We start from the raw sequence: 23,722 nt of genomic DNA, 5'->3' as shown, positions 1-23,722 counted from the left end.
TCTTCAGTGTCTTCCACAGTGATTATGATTGCATCCAGCTATGCATGTCAAGTAAGCGGTGGCTTTCAAATTACTTATGAAAGGATGGATCATGTCATAGGAATGGTTACTAACAAAGTAGAATGAAATGTTTTATGTATTAATTATCTGCACAGTAAGTAAGAACAAAAGAAATATTGCTTAATTCTACAGATGATAGAACAATATGATTCAAAGACTCACAAATCCTAAATGAAAAACACGGTGATGTAACATCTTATTTTTGTTTTTGTGTATATTTTCTTACATTGCTTTCCTACATAGGGATGTTTTATATGTTATATACATTTAGGTTATGATTATTTGCACATCAATTTACGTTAAATAGCTGGGAGATAAAAGGAAACTAATTTGTTTATATTCAGTGACTGAAACAGAAGCAATGTGTAAGGGCTTGTGGGAGAAAGATTGACAGCCAGCCAGGGAGAAAATACTGTAGAGGTAAAATTTTGGCTTTGCTGAAGACAGTGGCAAAACTCATCACAAATTCCTAAGCCTTGTGATCCTGTGCTTTGCTCTGTAACTATTGCAGATTTGCTGTCTGTCCACGCTGAAACTCTCTTAAGATACTTGGATCCAAGTTTTTTTCGTAATTCTGCTAAAATAAATGTGTCTTCACAAATACAAGGACAAAGCTGATCTATTCAAAAGTCTGCTAGCAGAGCGTTTCATTTTAGTTCAGTTTTTCACAGTAGGTACACAAAACAGAGCAGTTTGACCAAAAAAGGATCCTGTAACATTTCTGGACTCCAGCACACCTGCAACCATACTCTTGCAATATGTAGCCATTCCCTTGTGTAATGAGTCTCTGCTCTCCATCTTCCATGGCAATGCTGCTTACCAAGGACTTTGGGAAATACAGGCCTATATAAGGGGAGGGTGCAATAACAAGGTAAAATTGGAAAACTTAAGTTTTCTTGACTGTTCTCAAACTCTTTATCTTTTGCGAAGTTGCTGAACCAATCACTCTGTAAAAATGCAGCCCATATGAGGTGTTATCTTTGAGACTCCCAAAACTGAGACATTCCAAATCTTACCCTGTGCTGAAGGCCCTAGAGGCCCTAGGAAGCAACACAGGTTCTCAGTGTGGCTGATGTGCCATCTGTCCTGTTGACGTTTTAAAGTAAAAGAGAAAAAGAAAAAAGATGTATCTTTGGGGATTTTCGCTTGCTTTGTCTAGTTCAACTGATGGCACTTTTTAACTGCAGATCTTAGTGAACAGTGTCTTTTCAGGTTTCTTGTTTTTCTGCATCACACCTCATTACTCTAGCATATTCAGTATGTCTCCTTTGGGATGTGCTATTTAACAGTCACACACACACTTCAAAAGGAGGGAAAACTCCCCGCAGTTACAAAAGTGCTGTACAAAGCAGTGTGTAACCTACTGCCTCAGTTTAGTCAGTGTTAGTTGTAAGTGTTCTTAACTCATTTACAACAAAATGCTTGTCCTATTAGAGACAGGGGCAAAATGCTAATTGATTTCAGTGAAACCTGGGTTTGATCCCCATGTAAGAGCAGTGCAAATAGAAGAGGATAGTCATGATACAGTAAAACAGATAAGCCAAGTTTCTTTTTCAGCAAGAACTCAAAATAGTAATTTGGCATACTTCTTTTTTTTTTTTTTTTTTTTTTTTGGAAGCTCTCTTGGTCCATTGTATGTACTGGTTTTATCACTGTAATTCTATGCAAGCTACCTCTTCAAGGAGGAGTCTGATCAGTGTTTGTTCTTTCTGGTTATAGGGTAAATCTTTTTCTCCAGAATGAACAGAAAATATATTTATCTTCACATTTCATTCAGTCAAAAAAACTGATTCCCGATATATTTCTTTTCTTCTCCATTTCCATACTTTTCCTGAATGTGATATGGTTCTACAAAAAATGAATGTGGCAATCCTTAATAAAGACTCTGTCACTATCTCTGTAGATTGTAGCCCAATATGCTTGAATCTCAGGTAGGCCATGGGAGCTTCAAAGGTGCTCACTGAACTCTCATTAAAATCCACGAGAGGAGAAACAGCAAAATCCAGTACTTGTCTAAAAGTTGCTCATTCAGTAGGGGCACAGTAGTATCACACCAGCTCACTCAGGCAATCAACCCACCCTAGCAACAAAGTGGACGAGTGGTAGTTTTCTCCTGGAACTTTGACTGAGATTGCTGAATTGCTGCACAAAGGTCATTAAACAAGAATCAAGGAGCAGCAATAACTATACTACTACTGCAGATCCAGGCTATTTTCAAACTGGTAGCTAATTACAAAAGGCTTTATATCTGTTATTCTTACACGAAATGGCACAATGACATTTGTCATTTGTTTTGTATGGATGCTCTCTAGAAAGCTTTTTTTTTTTAAACTAATTTGTTATGGTTATGTTGCTTAAGAATACGTTGAAAATGTGATTATGTTAGATGATGTCTTACCTTGATTTGTTAAAATTTGAACATTGAATAACTCAATCTATGCTGTACAATGATATTAATATAACCAATACTTCTGTCTGTTTCTAGAAGTATCAGATAAGTTACAAACTACAGGAAGTTCATTACATCAGAACTTAACTTCTGTTCTATAATTTAATGGCCAATATGTTTGGAAATTATTTAAGGCAGAGCTGCTCTTAGCCTCCTAGAGTTTAATTTTCATCTTTCCGGGTGTCTGTATTACATCTGTGACAATGAGCCCAGCAGTACATGCAGCGTGTGTGTTTGGCTGAGCTCTGCTGTGTTTTGACTTCCCAGTGGAAGATCTGCTTCAGTGAGATCCACTTAAACACTTTTCCTTCTTCCTCTTTTTCTCCAATGTCCTGGCTTCCATGTTAAATTAATACAACTGAGCGAACTGGATGGAAGCCATGGTGAATTTCCACGTGTGATATAGGCATAATAACACAATTGTGTGACCCTAATTTGCAAATTATCTGTAAATTTCATTATATTTATGCTTTCAGTGTATAGGTGTGCTTTCTGGGACAGGAGAATATTACCGTGGTTTTATATATTGCACAAGGCATAGAGATTAAGGGTGATACTCAAAGCATCCAAATGTCCAGCATAGAAATTTAGGCTCCCTATAGCCTCTCTCCAGTGGGGAAAGAGAGAGGGTCTTTCTGTAAAGAATTACTGAGAGCCTATGTTAGGCCAGACTTCTGATCTTAACTTAGGCTCTCTGATTGTCCTTGAAATTACCACCTGTGAGCACATACATAAAATGTTAGAGGTATGACAGAGTAGTAAGTTTTAAACTATGGCAAAGCCAGTTCCTTCTTCTCTGGCACAAATAGTGACCTCAGTCATCAAAATGAAACAAAGTACACACACACACACACACACACACACACACACACACACACACACACACACACACACACACACACACACACACACACACACACACACACACGTTTGCAGGGCATTTATCTGTCAGAGACCTGAAAGGGAATCAGTATAGTATCAGCATAGAGAGGCATGTATTATTGCTACAGGCTGTGTAAACAGGCGAAGTTCATGTATGTGTGGACATGTGTATGTGTGGAATGCATGTAGACCCTTCTGCTCATGGTGTGTTCATTCAGTGCCAGTGCGCTGATTTGCAAGGACAGCATTGAACTGAAAGAAAATCTCATCTTTGCTGTGGCTTTCAGCGGATTTCACATAGTGCTGTTTCACAGGGAATAAGGGACTCTGTGAATCTTGCACATGGAACCTGTAGTCCCCACAAAGCTATTTCTGTGGATTCATGAGCTGTTGTCCCTTACAAACACAGCCATTTAAACGCACTGTAGTGTGTGATCTGCTCAATTTAAATGGTAAATGGAGCAAAAACAAAGGTTGAAAAAATGTACATAATAAATTCAGTTGTCCCCTGAGTCTCTAATCTCCTCTTCTTTCTTCTAGTGTGCCCGCTATGATAATGCATTTGCTGCAGAAATTCTAATTGATAGAGGAGTAAATGTAAATCATCAGGATGAGGATTTTTGGACATCAATGCACGTAGCCTGCGCGTGTGATAATCCTGATATTGTCCTGCTACTGCTACTAGTAAGTAAAGCAATCCAATGCATTGTGTGTTTGAAAAAGAAACAGAATTTAATACTATAAGGTCTGAAACTGTTGTGTGAATGCAATATATACCTAATCATATCAGTGAAAGCATATATTATATTTTCTTGTTTTCTTGACATTTTGGAGTGTTCTGATTTTTTAGAAGGCATATAGTAGGGCATATTCAGGTCTCTAAAATGAATACAGTATAAATGTCATGTCAAGTCTTCTCTGTCTCTTCCCTGTAGTCAGGAGCTTATATCTCTGATAAGCACTCAGTCCCAAATGGGATATTCATATAATTTCCTTTCTCTTCTCCTTGTCATTTTCTGTTAAGGGTTGAGTTGGCAGACAATCTTATCAAAAGCTGCTTCTTAAAAGCAAGTATACGCTCGATTACACTCAGTATTCATAAAGAAGCACTTGTGAACGTGGTCAAAATAAGGCCAATTTAAATTTTCTAAACAGCTTTGCATTTTTGAAGTAGAGAATACTCAGTATAGTAAGAGTTATGGCATTCAGCCTTTGTAGAACAGTTTTTTCTTGTGCTTCCATGTCTAGGAACCCAGCCTTTAGTTTTACTCCAGAATTGTGATGTAGCTGATTGTACCATTTTATTTTATGTTGCTCTTTAAAACAGTCATGCAAAAACAGTTTACAGTCTGACTTAGTGTTTTCTAACCTATTTATATAATTTTAAACTTCATATATGATTTTAATAAGTCATCGCAAGTAGATCAGCATTTATTAGTGTACTCATAATGGTATTTCCATGTTTTATGGGTAAAGATGAAGGGAGAAATATTTTTTTCAAGACTGTATATTTGATAATGGTTTTAATGGAATCACAGAATGGTTGAGGTTGGATGGGACCTCTAGAGATTATCTAGTCCAATCCCCCTGTTCAAAGCAGGGTCACCTAGAGCAGGTGGCTCAGGACCATGTCCAGTCAGGTTTTAAATATCACCAGGCATATCACAACCTCTCTGGGCAATCTGTTCCAGTGTTTGACCTCCCTTGGAGGAAAAAAAGTTTTTTTTTTCTTATTTTTGAACAGAATTTCCTATATTTTAATTGGTGCCAACTGCCTCTTGTCCTTTCACTGAGCACCACTGAAAAGAGTCTGACTCTGCCTTTTTTACTCCTCCATCACGTATTTGTACACATTTATGAGATCCCTCCATGCCTTCTCTTCTCCAGGCTGAATATTCCCAGCTTTCTATCTCTCGTAGTATGAGAGATGCTCCAGTTCCTTAAGCGTCTTTGTGGACCTTCGCTGGACTTGCTTTGGTAGGTCCATGTCTCTCTTGTATTGGGGAGCCCAGAACTGGACCCATCACTCCAGATGTGGCTTCACCAGTGCTGAGTAGAGGGGGAGGATTACCTCCCTTGAACTGCTGGCATTACTCTTCCTAATGCAGTGCTGGAGGCTACTGGCCTTCTGTGGCATGAGTGCACATTGTTGGCTCATGATCAACCTGTTGTTCACCAGGATGCCCAGCACCCTTTCTGCAGAGCTGCTTTCTAGCCTGTCAGCTTTCAGCCTGCACTCGTGTATGGAGTTATTCCTCCCCACCTGCAGAACTTGTTATTTCCCTTTGAATTTCATGAGGTTCCTGTTGGCCCATTTCTTCAGCGTTGTCAAGATGCCTCCAAATGGCAGCACAGCCATCTAGGATGTCAACCACTCCTCCTGCTTTTCTATCATCTGCAAACTTATGGAGGGTGCACTCAGTCCATTCATCCAGATCATTAACGAAAGTCATTAACTGTATTGGCCCTACTATTGACCCCTGGGGTACTTGCTAGTGATTGGCCTCCAGCTGGTCCTTGTGCTGCTGTTCGCAACCCTTTGAGCCCAACAGTTCAGCCAGTTTTCAGTCCACCTCACTGTTCATTTTGTAGTCTGTTCTTCATGAGCTTGTCTATCAGGATACTATGGGAGACAGTGTCAAAAGCCTTGCTAAAGTCGAGATAAACAGTATCTGAAGTCCTCCTCTCATTGACTGAGCGAGTCATCTTATTGTAGAAGGCTATGAGGTCGGTTAAGCATGATTTAAATCCATGCTGACTACTCCCAGTCACCTTCTTGTCCTTCTTATGTTTGGAAATGGTTTCCAGGATTATTTGCTGCATTACCTTCCCAGGCCTCCACGTGAGGCCACCTTGCCTGTAGTTCCCCACATCCTCTTTCTTGGCCTTCTTGATGATAGGAGAGACATTTGTTTTTTTTCCAGTCCTCAGGAACCCCTCTGATCTCCATGACCATTCAAAGATTGGCCTCACAATGACATCAGCCAGTTCTGTTGGCACTGTTGTGTGCATCCCATCAAGTCCCCTGGATTTGGGTATGTTCAGTTTGTTTAACCTGAATTTTCTCCTCCAAAGGTAAGTCTTCCTTGCTCCAGTCTTTCCAATAGGTCTCTGTGACCTGGGATTCTTCAAGGCTAGTTTTACAAGTAAAGACCAAGGCAAAGAAGACAGTGAGTGCCTCAGTCTTTTCCATGTCCTTTTTCACCAGGGCCCCTACCCCATTCAGCAGTGGCCCCACATTTTCCCTACCTACTTTTGCTGCTGATATACCTGTAGAAACCCTTCTTACTGATCTTCATCCCTTGCCAGATTCAACTCCTTTGGGCTTTAGTATTCCTAACCTCATCCCTGCATGCTCGGACAGTGTCTCTGTGTTCCTCCTGGGTCACCTGTCCCTGCTTTCACCTCTTGTATGCTTCATTTCTATGACTGAGTTTAGCCAGGAGCTCCTTCTTCATCCATGCAGGCTTCCTGCCACTTTTGCTTGATTTGCTACTTGTTGGGATGGACCATTCTTGAGCTTGGAGAACGTGATCCTTGAAAATCAACCAGCTCTTCTGGACCCCTCTTCTATCCAGGACCATCTCCCATGGGATTCTTCCAAGCAGATCCTTGAAGAGGCCAAAGTTTGCTCTCATGAAATCCAGGGTTGTGATCCTGCTTGTTGCCTGTTTCTGGCTCTGGTGATCCTGAACTCTGCTATCTTGTGGTCACTCCAGCCTTCACATCCCCATCCAGTCTTTCCTTGTTTGTAAGTATGAGGCCCAGTCAAGCACCTCCCCTCATTGGTTTCTCCATCACCTGTTTCAGGAAGTTGCTGTCAATGCACTTCCAAAGGACTGCATTGCTTACAAATAACTTTTAGGTGTCCGACCACCTACACTAATTTAGAATCTTAACTGTAGTGCTCAGGTCTCTTATATAGTACACAAGAAAGTGAAAAGCCTAAAAATGAGGCAGTATTTTGAGGGGGAAGCTGTACACTGTTCTGGAACTATATGCCTACATTAGGTCAGTGATGGGAAGGGGAGATTTTCTGAATGTCATACTGGTTAGAGACCTCTTGGGCTTCTGAGGACTTGAGTCCAAATCTCTTCTCCTCTAGAGAAGAGTCAAATCCATATCTTTCTTCTCCCAGGACAGTATTTTACTATGCTGTTAGGTAGCCTTCATAATATTGTTCCTTTCTTATGAACGCTCTGATGCTTAATTGCTAATGTTAAAGTATAATCAGCATGTGAACTAGCATCCACTGAGATTAATGTGATAGTTTACATCTTAGAACTATTGTTTCAGGCTTTCTTGGTTACATGTGAGCTGCTGCTAAAATGTACAGATGTTCTCCCTTCTAACAAATATGCTTCATTTTATGGAAAACAGTAAAGCCCTAAATTAGAAAATAAATCCAAAATAAAACCTTTTATTCAGTTCAGAATTAGTAATACCTTCCTTCCCTTCACCTCAGTTCTGAATTTCTAAGTTTTGAACTTTATTTGAAGACAAAACAGGTAAGTCTTGAAGGTTTTCCTATAAGAAGACTCTTGTTCAATCACACCAAATTGGAAAGAATTTCTCAATGAGAGAAATCTGAATGTATCTGAAAGAAGTACTCTGGCTGCTGTCTGACCTTCTGTAAATGGTATGGTCTTCACTAAAACCATGATGTGGAATCTGGAGTTACTCTTACCCTGTCTTCTGGTTGCTTCTTCCAATCTGTAGCTGTTGTTTTCACACTGATCTGTACTGAATCTTCCCAAATCATCTCATGATTTTGATGGCCTCTGGCTGCATCTGCCCTAGAATATTAAATAGTGTTCAGGAGCATTTTTGGGTGCTGGACCATGATCATCTGTTGTAGTAAACTGTTAGTTCCAGACAATCTTCCAGCAGGTTCTGAAGTAGAAAGTTCCAGGGACCAGTTTGCATCCAGTTGTCATGTTGTCATTTACTGGAATAAATGAGCTTAGTTCCATACCAGCTGTCCTCAATGCCTAGAATGTTCCCAGGCACATTTCATTTGGTAGCATAGATATAGCCTTTGAATATGTGGGTCTGTATGGCATGTCAGTTTTCTCAACTTGTCTATTACAACTGTAATTAGGCCCAGTAAATGTGAAATGTATTATGTACAGCTCTTACTTTCTGGTTTTAGTTTTTAAAGTAGTATTACTTATTTAAACTGCAGCTGTCATATATGTTTAGTAGGAGTATCCTATTCTGAATACTGCAACTACTTTTGGCAAATCAAGAATAAAATTTCTGTAAGGTGGTATTTGATCTTTTAAATTGTCTTGGTCTATGCTATATATATACTTTTGAAGCCTGTGCATCCTTTGGATTCTGTGTGTATTCCTAAGTCACTAAAGTGGTTAAAACTGAGAAGCTCATCTGTAACAACTGTTGCTTTGCTCATTGGGGAGTTTTCAAAAATATTGAATGCTGTACTGCTCTTGATGTTAATAGGAGCAGTTAGGGTTGTACTTGGGCATGGGTTTCCAAGAAGCTCAGTCCTGTAAAAACCCATTAAGTATTTTTACCCAAGGCTATATCCAGAATTATTTTTCATATCCCATTATTTGAGTGTTGTTTGGTTTGCTCCCTGTTTATTACCAACTCTCCTTTTCTGAAAGTCCTGAGTATCTTCTGATACCTTGGGCTAAATAGGTCATCTTACGTATTAAAGTTTTCACTGAGCAGTGCTATCTCCATATGGATTTTTACAATACATGTTTGAATTGTCTGTATTATTTGTAATAACTTCTGGCAAATTTTTCCTACATTCTAGGTGGTCAGCACTTCTGAAGGTAGAGCTTTCCTGACTGCGTAAATAATAACTTTATGTTTTCCCTTCAGGGGAGGGAATAATAAATAGAAAATTGTGGCAAAGAAAGGGAAATATTCTTAGGTAAGCAGTAGTTTTTGAACCATGACATTAATGCTGTCTTTAATAACATTTCACTAAGTGAAAATGGAAATCGAGGTTGGAGGGAATTATTTTTCACCACCCTGAACTGTCTTTGTTTGACCATTTGATATCAGAAATTACTTTGCCTTGAGGTTGAAGTGTTTCATGGGCCATGTCTAATGTGTAGCATGAGCCTGGATAATGTTAATATGAGCTACAGGCAGCATCTATTATGCCACAAATTTTAGTTGGAAGAGTGAATAACACTTCATATACCCTCAAAAATTACTTTTAGATTTATATTTCTTCTGAAATGACTTCATAACTTAGACAATGCCCTATTACCTGTTTTAAAGATGTTAACTAAAAGGTAACAGCAAGGTCCTGAAATTGAAACCTGTGCAAATTCTGATTCCTGCAAAAAATGCCATAAAACCCAGTGGAAGTTTTCTTCAGTGAGGACTTCAAAATGTTTTCTACAAGGAAAATAGAATGAAAGGAGTATAGGTTATACATAAATCCCAGAAGATTATTTATGAAGGCCCAATTAAGCATGCCCAGTTTCTGATTATATCCCACTTTTGGTGGTCTTCATGTTCCTCTGGCTCAAACAAGATAGTGATTTATCATTCATCAGCTGGGCTGTGGTAGGTAACTCAGTGTTTCCGTCCTCTGGTAGACAGCAAAGACAAAGTGAAGCTTGTTAGCTGAAATGTTTTTCACTGAGAGCTAGGAGGGGCTGTAGTCGTTTGTAATACGGTAATCTGCTATCACATCTGTATCGGATGGTTATTGGAATTGCAGGCATCGTTCATAGAATCAGTGCAGGATGAAGTTCTTGAACCTTTTTCTTTCCAACCCAACTTTTCTCCCAAGGTGCAGTAACATTCTAGGGAAGGTGTTTGCATCTTCTCCATTTTGTAGGTGTCAGCAAGGGAGGGTGTTGAGCAGTGCAGCCAGGAAATATATCCTGTGTCTGCTAGACAGTGAAGAACTTGCCCCAGGGCAGCTGCTAGCACATGAGGAAATGTAGAGCTCAAGGTAATCCTTAGAGGTCTGGTTGCCATACATGCAAACGGGGTGGAAAAGGTCAGATTCATAAATCGTTGCCTGGCAGCATCAGGATTGGGGGTTTTCTCCTTGGGATAGGGGACTCTTTCTGTAGATGTTGTACACAGGAAGCTTCTGTAGCAGGTTGAGGAGAATGATGAAGCTCCTTTCATTTAAGAGCAAAGATGCTCTTAGGCTTATATACCTTTGTATACCTTTGTGCCAAAATGAAACCTCCAAGAGGGCATGAAAGCAACCAGCTCTTACTAGAAGTGTGTTGTCACACTGCCTTTTGAACTTGCTGCTCAGAACTGGACACATGGATAGCTGTTCTGTCCCATTAGGGTGTGTGCCCTTTCCATCATCTCTGGACACATGGCAACATTGCATTTTGCATGAATTTTCTTCACTGTTTTTTATATGGAATTGAAACACCACATTCTAAGATTTTTAATTTAATACCTGAAGTTGTTTATTCTATAGAAAATGCTGACTGACTTACAGAGTGTCCCAGACACTGGTACTTGGAAATGCTTTGTCCATGCTTTGTTAGCTGGAAGAAAGTGTTCAGTCTGTTCTGTGCCACTTTAAGTGACTGTATCTTTAAATTTGTACCCTTGGCTTACAGCATAACTGTTCCTCCACAGTGTACACTTTCTAGTTGCAGGTATTTTTCTGTTCAACACTTAAGAGGAGCTAAACTTTGTGTCACTTGTGTATTATTCAAATTATCTGATATAAATCAAATCTGATCAAATTCATCTGATATAGTAACATTAACACTGTTGGAATTTAGTGAATTAACCTTAGCTACTCAAACAGTAGGAGATGTAAATAAATATCACTTTGTGGAATCTTGCTTTTTCTTTTTCTGTTCATTTTTCTTCGGTTTGACAGTATTATTTGCTGTCATGAATTCTTTGCTGTAAGAATTAGCACGGGATCATTAAAAAAGGCGAAGAAAGTCAAGCTGTCCAGCTTTCTTCCTCTCCTATATCCCCTCTGCCCCAAAAGCATTTCCAAATTAAATGGAAAAAATATAATGGATCAAATTCTGACTCGTGTCTGTGCAGTTCCATGATGTATATAGTTGGATCCTGGCCTACTATTTTCTATTTTTGAAACATAGTGTTTAGGTACTTATTGAAAGGATCACAGTCATATTAAGCTCCTATGTTTAGTTACTTTTCTCAAGATAACTGTGATTATGTTATGACTAGAGATAACTATGATTGTATTATGTGCTATAGGTATATGGCCTGCTGCTACTCCTTAATTTCACAGTATGTCACAGGTAATTCATCATTGGGCTGTATTGTTGAACACACACATAATAGGTTGATGGTTATGAGTTTTCTTTTTTAATACAGTGGCTTTGGGTTTGGGTTTTGGGGGGGTTTCTTCCCCATCCTCAAAATAGTCTTGGAATTTCTTAAGTTGACTGACCTAAAGTAAAAAGCAGCAGAAAAAATAAAGCAAGTGAGAATGCATGTTCATAGTGTAATTCACTTTATTTTACCATCATCAGGAGGCACCTTTTAGTGGGCAACACGAACAATGTTTTTCCTGTCCGTAGTGCAGGTCTTGTCAAGTGAAAATAGGAACACTAGACTGTGTTCTAGTGTTTATACAGCGCATTGCACAGTGGTGATTTATCCTTTCATTGACCCCAAGGCATTACTGTAATAAACATGACAGTTAATTAACTAGAATGGCAGAGAGCAGTACCACATCCTCAGGTACTCCCCAGCAGTACCTCCATAGGTAAAGGAAAATAGCTGTGGGGAGTAGAAATACATTCTTAATTTTTTTTTTAACTGACCTTACTAGGAAAAAACAAACTTAATTAATTAAATGTTTTTCTTCATATGTTTTTTGGAACCTAGAATTGAGGAGCAAAATTCAGATCTGGGATAGAAAGCTAAAAGTGCAATTGTCTAAAAAAAATAGGCTGAATCTTTTTTTTTTTCCCTCACCGTCTCCTTTTAAGAACGTAGGAAAATCAGTGCTTAGCAGTGTGCAAAAGGGAGTTACGCTTGAATCATTTCAAGTTAGATTTACAGTCACCAACTGTAGATGAATGGTGTTGGCTAGAGTATTTGAACAGCAGGAGGCTATCCAACACTGAGTTTATTTGGGCATTTAGAAATGTTACTCAGTGGTCAGGATGTCTTCCAAATATGCTGATCCCACTTTGCAAAATGTTTTATTCCCTGAGAATAAACCATATAACTTATCACTAATACAGCATTCAAAAGTAAATGGGAGGAATACAGAGAATAGCAGGTGCTTTTAATCAGACCAAAATATGATTTACCCTTTGAAGAGAAGATTTTAATAAGTTAAGTCCTCAGTTTAGAAGATTTTTTTTTCAGAAATAATATCATCACAGTATATATCTTACACTATTTCATATAGAGAGATTTTAAAAAGAGTTTAATATGGTTAGCCATGTATAAGTGGTTATGCATTTTTAGAGTTAACTTTTAGAAATGTTAGACCCAGTTAATTTATTTACATTCATGAGTGTCCCCTTTGTGGACTGACATGGAAAAGCGGTTTTAATTCGTACTCTATTTTTTTTTAGCTAAGTAGATCAGATGTATCAAGTAACTTCAAGGCCTACTTCTCACCAAGATCTAGACTAAACTTGCAAGACTTTTTGCTAGACATAGAAGATGATGAATAAAGTAGCAGGAAATATTGCATAAACATTTTAGCAAAAATGGTTAATGCTGGTGTAACATGAGAAGTGTAATCAGACCCTGTGCTGTGGCTCCAGCTTGAGACTTGATTTGTGTGGTTTTTTTTTTTTTTTTTTTGTGTGTGTGTATAAGCTACATGGGTTTCTGTCATCATTATCAGCTGTGTCTGTTCCTGCTCTGGCCTGTTGTACTCAAACTGCAGGTCTGCGATGTACTCTTTCAAGTCCTTCCATGAGTTCTCTAGTATGTCCATGTTATCTAAAAGCTTCTTCCTTTTTCCTCATTTTCACAGACTCTCAAATTACTGCCACATTTATTTAGAAGGATTTTGGAGCAAAGGACAGTGTTTCCAGGAAGCGGTGATGAGAGCAGTGGTCATCTGTGCCACTGCAACAAAGAAAGGGAGCAGAGTGTGGGAAAAGCCTGAAGCTTACTAGGGAAGAGATGGGATGGAAGGTAGATTTCAGTCTCCATCACTATGAGCAAAGTATTAGAAAGGCAATATTTAAGGCCCTGCAACAGTGTAGATGGTGGCTTCTGCTCCCTCAGCTTGTGCTTGAGATAGCTTTACGGGCCTGTATGTGGGGGAATCTAGTGAAGATGTATATTAGACTTGTGTATGTGGATGGAGGTAGTTTGTATCATACTCCGAACTGCTGCTAAGTGAAATATCTCATCTCTGTGTGAGCAAAAGAGCTGTGTCTGTATACTTGCGGCCTGCAAAGGAATATGGAAGTTGTCTTGGAAAGACAAAGATTTCCCCACACTTGCCTGTGGTTTTCCTCATTTTAGTGTAAGAAGACAGACTTAAATTTGTAACTTGTCAGTTTTATTTCTTATACTTCTCAGTCATCAGAGTGGATTTTCAATGCACAGTCAGACAATTGGTAGAATAAATATTTATCCTTTTACGGAAATCCAGCTTTCTCTGTATTGAAACTTAATGATTCTACAAAAGGATCATTACATTCTGCAGGAGAGAATACAGAAGAAGCTACAGAGGAAATGCCATTAAACAGAACATGTCTGTGCAAGTTCAAACTTGGCCAACTGAACAATTCTGCTGTTTTGCAATACACATAGTAAAGCAACTGCTAGGTAACTTCTCATGACTTTATCCAGAAGCCCAGTTCTTTTAAGTGTGGTGCTGGGCTATTGAAGAAGGCAGGACATCATCTTACGCATTTCTTTCTAGGTGTATTTGAATATTATCTATGAAAGTGCCGTGAATTGCCCTGACGTTGATCAACTTGTGTGAACTGATAGGATTCCATTTTAGTTTGGGGCTTTTGGAAATACTTTATAAAAAAAGCATTCCAACAACACTACCAGATTTTTGCCTGACAGGATAAAAATTGAGTATATTCAATTAGACAAATTTGACTTTATTAGTTACTTCACTTTTGCCCATTTTAGCCTCAACTTTGGGATAGGCATTTTATATTTTCTGTAGGATGCCTACTTTTGCTTTTAAGTTAGAAGCCCTTTTGTATGTAGCTCTTCCAAAATCAGACAGAGAAACAGATTTACTGGAAAAGGCTAAAGGAAGAGATTTACTAGTGGGAGTAGGAAGGAAGTCTTAAGGGGCTGCAACTGTCTTTTCCTTTTCCCATACACTTGGTATGGCATGTATTTCAGGTCATGTAATCAGAAAACAGTCACATAATTATTCTGCCCTTGTTCTTTGCAGCTGTGTCAGACTGTTTTAGCAAACAGAGATGAATGATCACAATGTTATTAGCTTTAGGATTTAATGAAAGATTTTTATCTTTCATAGTTTCAGAAATAATTAAACCAGGATAAACAATTGTTTCCTCAAAAGAAAGTAATTCTGCCCTTCCACTCATTCCTGCCCAATATTTCTTCTTCTTTTGTGTTACTATAAGAGAGAACAGTAAAGAGGAGAGAATGAGTAGCACTGGGAGGCAGGGAGGGGACTGTGCATACCAGTTTAAAGTATAAATGAAAGTACAGCCTAAAAGAAAAATGATTTTTTTTATGATCTTTTTTCTCTTGTTGTAGAGACAGCTGGGAATATCTAGTAATTGTAAAAGGCTTTAAATCAAAGTCTTTTATGTAAAAAGCTATGGATACATATTTAAATATTTTGTTGAGCATAGGAGGGACCATCCACAGAGTGTGTACTGCCTGCCTGGCTTACTGCCTTTAATCATTGCTACAGAGAAGCAAATGCTGACTGAGCTAGGATAGATGAATCTAGATGAGAGCTATTAAAAAGTTGCTAAACACCAGATGGCAACACTCAGGGGAGGCTGTAGAAATATTATTCTTTAAGGCTAGGAGGAAGGGATGAAGCTAGATAGTGATGCAGCACTAAAGGTGGAACAAGGAGAGACAAGAAAAGGAGCTTAACTGGATACGGTGGCTTTGGAACGTATTTTGTCTTTTGAATGCTGTCATGAGAGCTATTTATATATGAAATATTGCTTGGTGCAATGAATTCATTAGAGGAAATCCAAGGGTTAGACATTCCTTGAACATGAAGTTCCTATGGAGACATGGAGAAATTGCAGAAGAGAAGAGAAAACAGGTTTAAAAAAGATTTGCATAGAGCTGTCAACAAGAAAACATAGACCAAGAAAGGTGCTTAGCAAAGGAGATGCTTATGTTAGAATATGGTCATAAGGAAAGGGTAGAAGAAGTGACCAGCTACTACTCAACAGGTAGATTTTAGGAACAGATTTTCTTAGAACCAAATAAAAGATGGATGTCAAAAACAATGAAAGCATTTCATCATAAGGGAGAAATAAGTAACGGAGATAGTTCAAGGGCTGTAACCTAGTAAAGAGTTGAGAATAATATAATGAGAGGAGAAAAACATTAGAATCTTCTATAGGCAGAAAGAATAACCAGTGCAACAGAATAGGCACACAGCAGGGAGAATGTGAGATCATATGTTGAATGAATATCATTTTGCATAAGGAGTCACTGTTTTCTGACATAAGATAATGATTTTATGTATAAAGAGTCTGTAAATGCTAACTGGCTAGAAATCACCAAAAAACCACCAAGATAATCAACAAGAGGGGAATTGAATCTTTTGGCCTGAGACCTCACAAGGAAAAGTATTACTTGATAGCAGATTGATAGCAGTTCTGCATGAACTGTAGGAATTTTGGCTACCAGCTTCTCAACACTAATTTCTAGTCATACAAGATATAGCAGATTACAAAAAAAAAAAAGATGAACTTAAAAGATTTTTTTATATTAAAGCAGGAAAGAAAAGGACATTTCTACATGAACAATAAATAAGAGATTTGTTTGCCTTTAAATTTCAAGAAAAAATTAGAGCTTGTTGGCCTGGACTGTGACTTTATGGTCTGAGTAGTCTTTAATACATTTCAGAGGGCACTTACCACAGATGGGAATAAGGAATCAGACTGCAGGGAGATATGGCTTAAACACCACCCCCCCGCCCCCCCCCCAGAAAAACCCAAAAGCACAAAAACCCTCCAGGTGTTGGCAGCAAGCTCCTGGATTTTAATTTTGGAAAATCTGTGGGTGGGCATAGGGGGTGAGTTATGACATAAACCAGTGCTAGTAATAAGATCTGTGGGATTTGGAGTCCTTTCTTAGAATAATTCACAAGACTGTCACCAGAGCATAACCAGAAAATAAAAATTCCTGGAGGTAAAAGAGGTGTAGACCTGAGACTGAAGAGGATCTTGAGGAAAATATAACAATATGCATAAATTGCTGTTCATGTTGGAAAAATAACACCATCATTTTTGGCTGGAATGCATCAGGACAATTATGCCAAGCAGAGGACAGATGTGGAATTTTGGATTAGCTTCAGTGTAATTCTCTTGATCCTCAGAGAAAAAGGATGAAGGAATGACAAGATAATGAAAGTGAACATCTGGCTTTTTGATCTTCAGCAAACATAGATTTGTGCTATAAAAAAAAAGAGATCTGGGAATGTTCCACCACTGGGAGACAGTTGAAGAAGGTGAGATTCAATCTCTCTGCCAGGTGGCCACTGCCTGAATCAGTGACACGGTTAATCTGTGAGTAGCTGTTATGGAATAGCTAGCAAATAGGAGGAAAGGTGTTAGTTAAATTAGAGAAGTAGAAAGCTGTCTGGTAGTTGAGAACTTGGTAACATGAAGACAACAGGCTAGGCTGTAAGAGAGAAACTCTGGGGATGGGAGTTAATACTGAGGCTTCTTTAGGATTGGTCCTACCATGCTATTCTACATGGAGTTTTCAGTGATAACCTTGGGGGAAAAAAATAGGAGTATTATAATGAAATCTGCTGCTGACACAAAGCTGAGATGCCCTGTCAATTCAGATGAGGGTTAGAATGTTGTACAGAAAGAACAGGATATCCTTGAAGACTTGAGTTATACAAATGGGAGTGGAATTTAAGAGTACTAAGTACAAGGTCATGCTCTGAATTAGCAGTAATAGGCATTTCTGTGATACACTCGGGAATCATTGGTTGGAAATAGCAAGGAAGGAGAAAGATCTGGGAGCTTTAGGCAGTTGTAAGATGATTATATGCTGCCACTATGCAGCTACCAACAGGGAAAAGCGATTCTTGGCTTTATCAGAATGGAAATGTTTCCAGTAGAGAGGGGGAGAGAATTATTGCTCGTGATGCAAGGCTCTGCAGTGACTGCCTGTGGTTAACTATGTACAGCCATGTTCAAGAATGGTAAGTTGTACAGAGGAAAACTGCAATAATAAGCAGGGGAATAGAAAGCCAATCTTATGAGAAGATGCTAAAAATAAGTGGCTTTTTTAACCTTAAAAAACAAAGGCTGAGAGAGAGAGATGCTGTAGTAACTTTCTTTAAGTATATCAGGATAGAGGAGGAAGTAAGAGAAGCTACTGAAGCCTGAGGTTACTGTTGGCATGAAAACAAATGAGTATAAAATGGCCAGGAATAAGTTTAAGATAAAAACTAAACTAATTTTTCTGAATGTTGGGAAACTTAGGCTGGAAAACAACATTCCATGTAGGAATAATAGGGGACAAAAGAGCCCTAATTGGTTTTAAAATGGAGCTTAAATTTAGGAATAGATTATATGTTATGTATTTACCTGCATTAGCAAGGTAGTGTCTCAGGAGGTTCGTTCTAGTATTACATTCCCACGTGGCATCTGTTCAGAGGGCTGCGTAGATATAATTATCCTGGTTGTGTGTTTAAAATAATAAACTAACATACAGAGGGTATTTAAAAATGCTACTTGTCTGAATAACAGCAAATAAAGTTCTGTGGGAGATATGTGGTGCCTGATGGATTATGGATTAATTTCTGTGGCATGAAACCATGTAGGAGAAAATTTTTTGGAAAAAGATAATTCATAAAGAGAAGTTGGAAACTGCCAGGAAAACCTTACTGAATAGTATTTGAAAAGCAAACGCATAACAGACAAGTAGTATGAAATCAAGGCCAAAAACCTTTTTCTTTAAATGCAGGACACTTCTTCAAGAAAAGGAACCCCAAAGCTGCGAATGTCAGATACAGGGTCACTGGTACTAAGCTGAGAATGATATTTAGATCTGCAATTAATTTTTTGCCTCAGCAGTATTTATAAGAGAAACTGCAGACTGGTGCATAAATCTGAATATTGTCCCAATAAGAGGTATGAACAGGCAGACAAAAGGGAAATATACCAAGCAACTTGGTTAGTCGAAAAAATGATTAAAGTGAGAATTACAAAGAGAAAGTAAAAGTTCTATAAGAGAATCCTTGGGTGAAGTTCATTTGAAATTATTAAACAGTTCCTGTTGATTTCCTTATTCTTACTGGTTTCCATTTTTTTTACAAATAAAATTCAAATCTTTGCATTTTCAAATATTTCTTTTGTCAGGTATATTGATTAGAACAGTAGCCTGGGGTATGGAAGACCTAGGATAGGTGGTGTAATGTATATCTGCACTATCTGGAGCACCATTCAACTTTGTGTGGTCAGCCAGCTGTAAAAGCTACTTGAGAAAATAGATAAACTATCTTGCGCTAAGTTCTGTGCTGCCAGGACTAGACAGTCACCAGTACCTGAGCTGGTTGCAGCTGATTTGGCTATTCCTACAATATGTCGCCATCTCTCTTGAAGTCTGGGGAGCTTCGGGGGAAAGAGATGGTTTTGGCAGTGTGGTGGGTTGAACAGCTTGTTTGAATGATAGTGTGCCATTGGTGTTAGATCTAGTGGAGCAGAAAGTACACATACATGATATATCCTCTTATGGGAGCCTTTACCTACGTAGATTTATGTCTTCCTCCTAGTAGTAGTAGAAGGTTGTGTCTGCCCTTTGCTTTGGGCGCTCCTGCAAAGTATGAAATGTTCAACAGCAGACTGGACCCCTTCAGTTCCTTTTTATGTTACCTTCTTCAGTAATTAATCAAGTTATTAACAACCATAATAAGCCAAAAACATGCTTCTGGTCTTTTTCTTGTGGCTGAGAAAAATGGCTACGTCATAGAAAATGACTGAGCCTTGCAGCATCTGCAAGATTCTGGTAAAACAAAGCTGTATCAAGAATGGTAGATGTGATTTCCAGAGTTTAGGAATTCTTGTGGAGCCTGTTTGTCAGCTGCTGGCCTTCTCTGAAGAAAATGGAGAGAGGCATATTCTTTTTGGGTAGAGCTGTCCTGCAGTATTCAAAAAGACACCCCACCCCTCCAGCCCCCTGTCCCAATCCAGTATCGGGACGGTTTTGTTACGATCCCAAGGACAAGATTAAGACGCTAAAACCGGTCAAATATCATACAACCTTTTAACTTTATTTTCAACGAAGTGAGGAGAAAAGGTGGGGGAAAGGCAAAGGGGAGGCGAAGAGGAGGGGGAAAAAAGAGTGAGGGGAGAAGATAGAGAAAGTTGGAAAAGAAGAGAGGAAACTAGCTACCACCACTCCGAGCCCAATGATGTTCCACTGACTCCTTTTGAGATCTCCAGTTGTTGCCCCGGCGCTTTACGGAGTCTGGTTTTTATAGGCTCTTGCCCCGCCTCTGGGAGGGCGCTACCTGGCTTCTCAAGCAAATGAGCTATCATGCGCAGTCCGCCCTCCTGGAATCTTCCAGAAACATCTAGGGGCTTCTCAGGGTCTCTCGCTCATGCACAGATCGCAAATGTGTACATGTGGTTTGTGCCAGATATGCTGTCCCCCTAGAAGCCTTCTTCTGGTCTTTTTCGCGCCTTTTGGTCCCTGCGCAGGCGCATGAGGTTGTTTACCTCTAAACTGGCGGCACGCCGGGCCCCGTGCTGTGGGGAGGGGCGCTGCCTCTCCCCTCTGCGGGGTGACAAGATGGTGGCGGCAATGTCGAGACAAAGCCGCGTTTAGTACCGGTACTCTACACCTCCCAAAAAAGAACCCACTTATATGGCTTTTTGTGTGTTTTCATTTGGGAAACATGGGAATTAAATAGCTCTATGGTATATTTTGAAATACATAATTTAGAAAGGCTAGTGAACATGAAAAAAGAGCCGTCAAATGAATCTTCATGAATTCTTGAATTTGTGAGTAAACTAGTAGGGAAAATGCAGCATTGATACAATTTATCAAAAGTTCAAGGGCAACCTGCCTTGATATGCCACCCTAAAGATTGATGTATAAAGTTATTGGAAAGAAAACTGCTGCAGGAAAAAATGGCTTATGGATTGAAAGCAGATGGTTTTGGTAAATTATGACAGCACAGGGTAGTGGAGGTAATATATTAATGAGGTGACATGAGGGTCAGTAAAAGGCTCATGTTTGCATGTGTTTCTGAAGTCTCTTCGATTAGAATAGGCAAAAATGGAGAAAAATAGACATCTCAAATTTGAAATAACTAGTGTAAACTTTGTGAGGAAAAGTAGATAATTCAGTTCAGTGCAAAAGAATGTGAGATAATGAGACTGGGATGCATAATGAAGCATGGGAATTCAAGACTTAAACTGAAAAGTAGTGGAGAGTTAGGGATAGTGTGGTTTTCTTCTTTTTGATAAAGAGCTTAAACAACATGTGGTTGCTGTTTGAAAGGAAGGAAGGCTAAGAGGATGCTGGAAAGCATGTATAAAAGGTAATGAAAAAATTTGGATTTGTGAAAAACAGCTGCATCTGCAACTATGTAAGAATCAAAGTTTATCAGATCATACTTGCCTTCATTTCAAATGACTCATTAGGAACTATGGTTTACAGCAAGCTTTTTAAATACTATATATAAGATCATTTTTTCAAAAATGTTAAAATGTTAAAAAATATTTGTTGAATTAAAGCAAATAATGCAAGATTAATGATACTCCATTTGTTGGGAAGAAGGATGTTTGTAAAAATTATGAGAGTACTGGAGGTGGGAAGAGCTTTTGGGGCAATGAAGAAGACCAGAGCATCATTAGGGAATGATTATGGACAAATGCTGCTTGGCCATGATAGGGACTAATCTTTCATGCTCGTCACCTCATCATTTACTGCTAAGATTACACTGTGTTAACATGACTGGTTAAAAAAATCTGCCTGTTAAAATACATAAGTAATCCTTGATCCATGAAGAATTATGTCTTTAGATGTTTTTGCTTTATGTTTTTTCTAACATTCTATGTCTTTGTCAAAATATGCATTAAATAATTGACAGTACTTTATGCAAATAGACCTGTAATCTTATGGTTGATTAATATGTAAATTACAGCTGTGGATTATGCTCCTGTTGGTTGAATGTATAGGTGGTATATGCTATCCTTTTTATGTAACTGAGGAGAAAATTTGGCGCAAGATAGGTTTTTTCCACCAGGGTTGTTTTAGGATAGAACAGTGCCAAACAGAATATTGCTACTCTGTATGGCTGGAAGTTTTGCAAATATACTACATTTCATGCAATAACCAGGCATAGTAAAATAATGCTGTAGCCTGCTTGTGAGTTGTCTAGTTACACTCTAGGGTTCTGAGAAGCCAATTTCTTTCTGTATTAAGATGACTGGCATACTGAACTTTCTAAATACAGTTGGTACTTCACACAATGACTTGTTTGTAGAGCGTATAGATTTAATTACTAACCAGCAGGACAGTGTCGCCCTAGGTGCTGATTAAGCTGCTACACAGTCTCTTCCCTGTACACTTGGAATATGCTTATGTTATCAATCAACACAATGAGCCTGTCTCATAACAAAAATGCAAATTAACTATGTTAAATTAGTGTTTTTGTACTCTTAGTTCCTTGCATGAAATGAATGCATTTATCTTTGCAGAAACTATATACTGTATGCAGCTATCATTTTCTATGTACTGTTTAATCTCTTGCCTTTTCTAACAGAGACACATAGTACACTTTTCTTTATTTTTGCTGTACATGTCTATACATTAATGTAAGCTTTGTCATTTTCTCTGCATCAGTAAAATGGTAGTATCCAATGCCATGCCCAAAATGGTTCTATTTATTTCTATGTACTATTTGAAACATATATAGTTTACATGTATATATTTGTGAATGTATGTATGTAATCTCAGCATGGACTGGAGTATGAAAATCAGTCTTCAGTATTAGTGTCTTGAAATTGCATAACTACAGTCAAAGATATGACAGTGTGCATTGAAGAGAAGAAAAGGCTGACTTCCCACACACAGAGAGCAAGGAGAAGACCATCTTGTTAAATAGGGTCTAAAGTTTTGGTTCCAGTCAGATTTTTCCACCATTTGCATCATTTAATTGAGCCTGGAAGCACATGCATGCGCACGCACGCACGCACACACACAAATAGGAAATGTATTAGTAAAAGGTAATACTTGCCATTTTTTTAAATTGGAAAGTTTTTTTTCATTCTAGCTTGGTTTATACCCTATCCCTAGCTGTACTGTAGTTGATTGTCAGAGGATGTTTCTTACCCCTTTTTGCCTCCAGTAAAATTGTGCCTTATTTACTGTGTTGTGTTTTACATGAATGACAGTTCTTACTAACCCTGGGAAGAGATCATTTCATTTCCTAAAATACGAGATTTTGTTGACCTTATGTAATTACAAACATCATTAGTTATTATAAAGTAAACCACCCCAGTCCTTACAGTAACTATAGTATCTGACTCAAAAGACTTTTTGGCAGGCTCACTCCCTTCTCTGTGAAAAACTTCCTTTTACTTGTCCTAAAACTAACAGGCAATAATTTCATAAAGTGACCTTTTCTTCCAATATAATGAGACAGGGACTGATAACTTTTCCGTGTGCCTATGCATTTTTAATGATTAAAATTAATTTAGAATTGAAAAGAATGTGTGCTTCTATACTGTTATCAGAGGCATTCAGTGCTTGAATCATTTAATTTTTTCCTATAAGCCCTGCTACTGATGGGGCATGTGTAAGTCCCATGTGCACAAGCAGATGGGGAAATTTTAGTCTTTAGCCATCAATGCTCTTTGAAGGCTCCCTTCTAATTCTCTTTTCTTGCCAAACAATTTGAGAGTTGGCAATATCAAGTCATACACCCATCCTTCCGTACTTTAGCCACTCTTTGATGACTTTGTTCTGATCATTAGCATTTTTGCTGCAGTGTCTTAAAAACAGAACTGAATGCTGTTCTAGACAAAGAAAACTCTTCTTTGTGATGTAATATCACAAAACTATGTTTTGCTGGGGTTTTTTTGTTCTGCCATTTCTTTGGTGTACCTCAACTTCCAGTATAGATACTAAATTATTGTATGAAAATATATCCTGAGGTCTTTTCTGAATTCTTTCTTACTT

At 38.5% G+C, this 23,722-nt stretch overlaps 1 protein-coding gene across 2 annotated transcripts in view; it reads left to right on the top strand.

Annotated features, from left to right (window-relative positions):
- The window catches only part of MYO16 (myosin XVI), a 385,095-nt gene that overhangs the window by 121,483 nt on the left and 239,890 nt on the right, over positions 1-23,722 (top strand). For both annotated transcript variants that reach the window (XM_064504083.1, XM_026102455.2), the window contains one exon: positions 3,932-4,075. In XM_064504083.1, the coding sequence (XP_064360153.1) occupies positions 3,932-4,075 (144 nt within the window). The remainder of the gene's footprint in view (positions 1-3,931; positions 4,076-23,722) is intronic.

Source organism: Dromaius novaehollandiae, chromosome 1, assembly GCF_036370855.1.
Source record: "Dromaius novaehollandiae isolate bDroNov1 chromosome 1, bDroNov1.hap1, whole genome shotgun sequence".
In the NCBI taxonomy this organism is placed as follows: Eukaryota; Metazoa; Chordata; class Aves; order Casuariiformes; family Dromaiidae; genus Dromaius; species Dromaius novaehollandiae.
The sequence above is the reverse complement of the archived record's forward strand: the minus strand, read 5'-3'. Positions and strand labels throughout refer to the sequence as shown.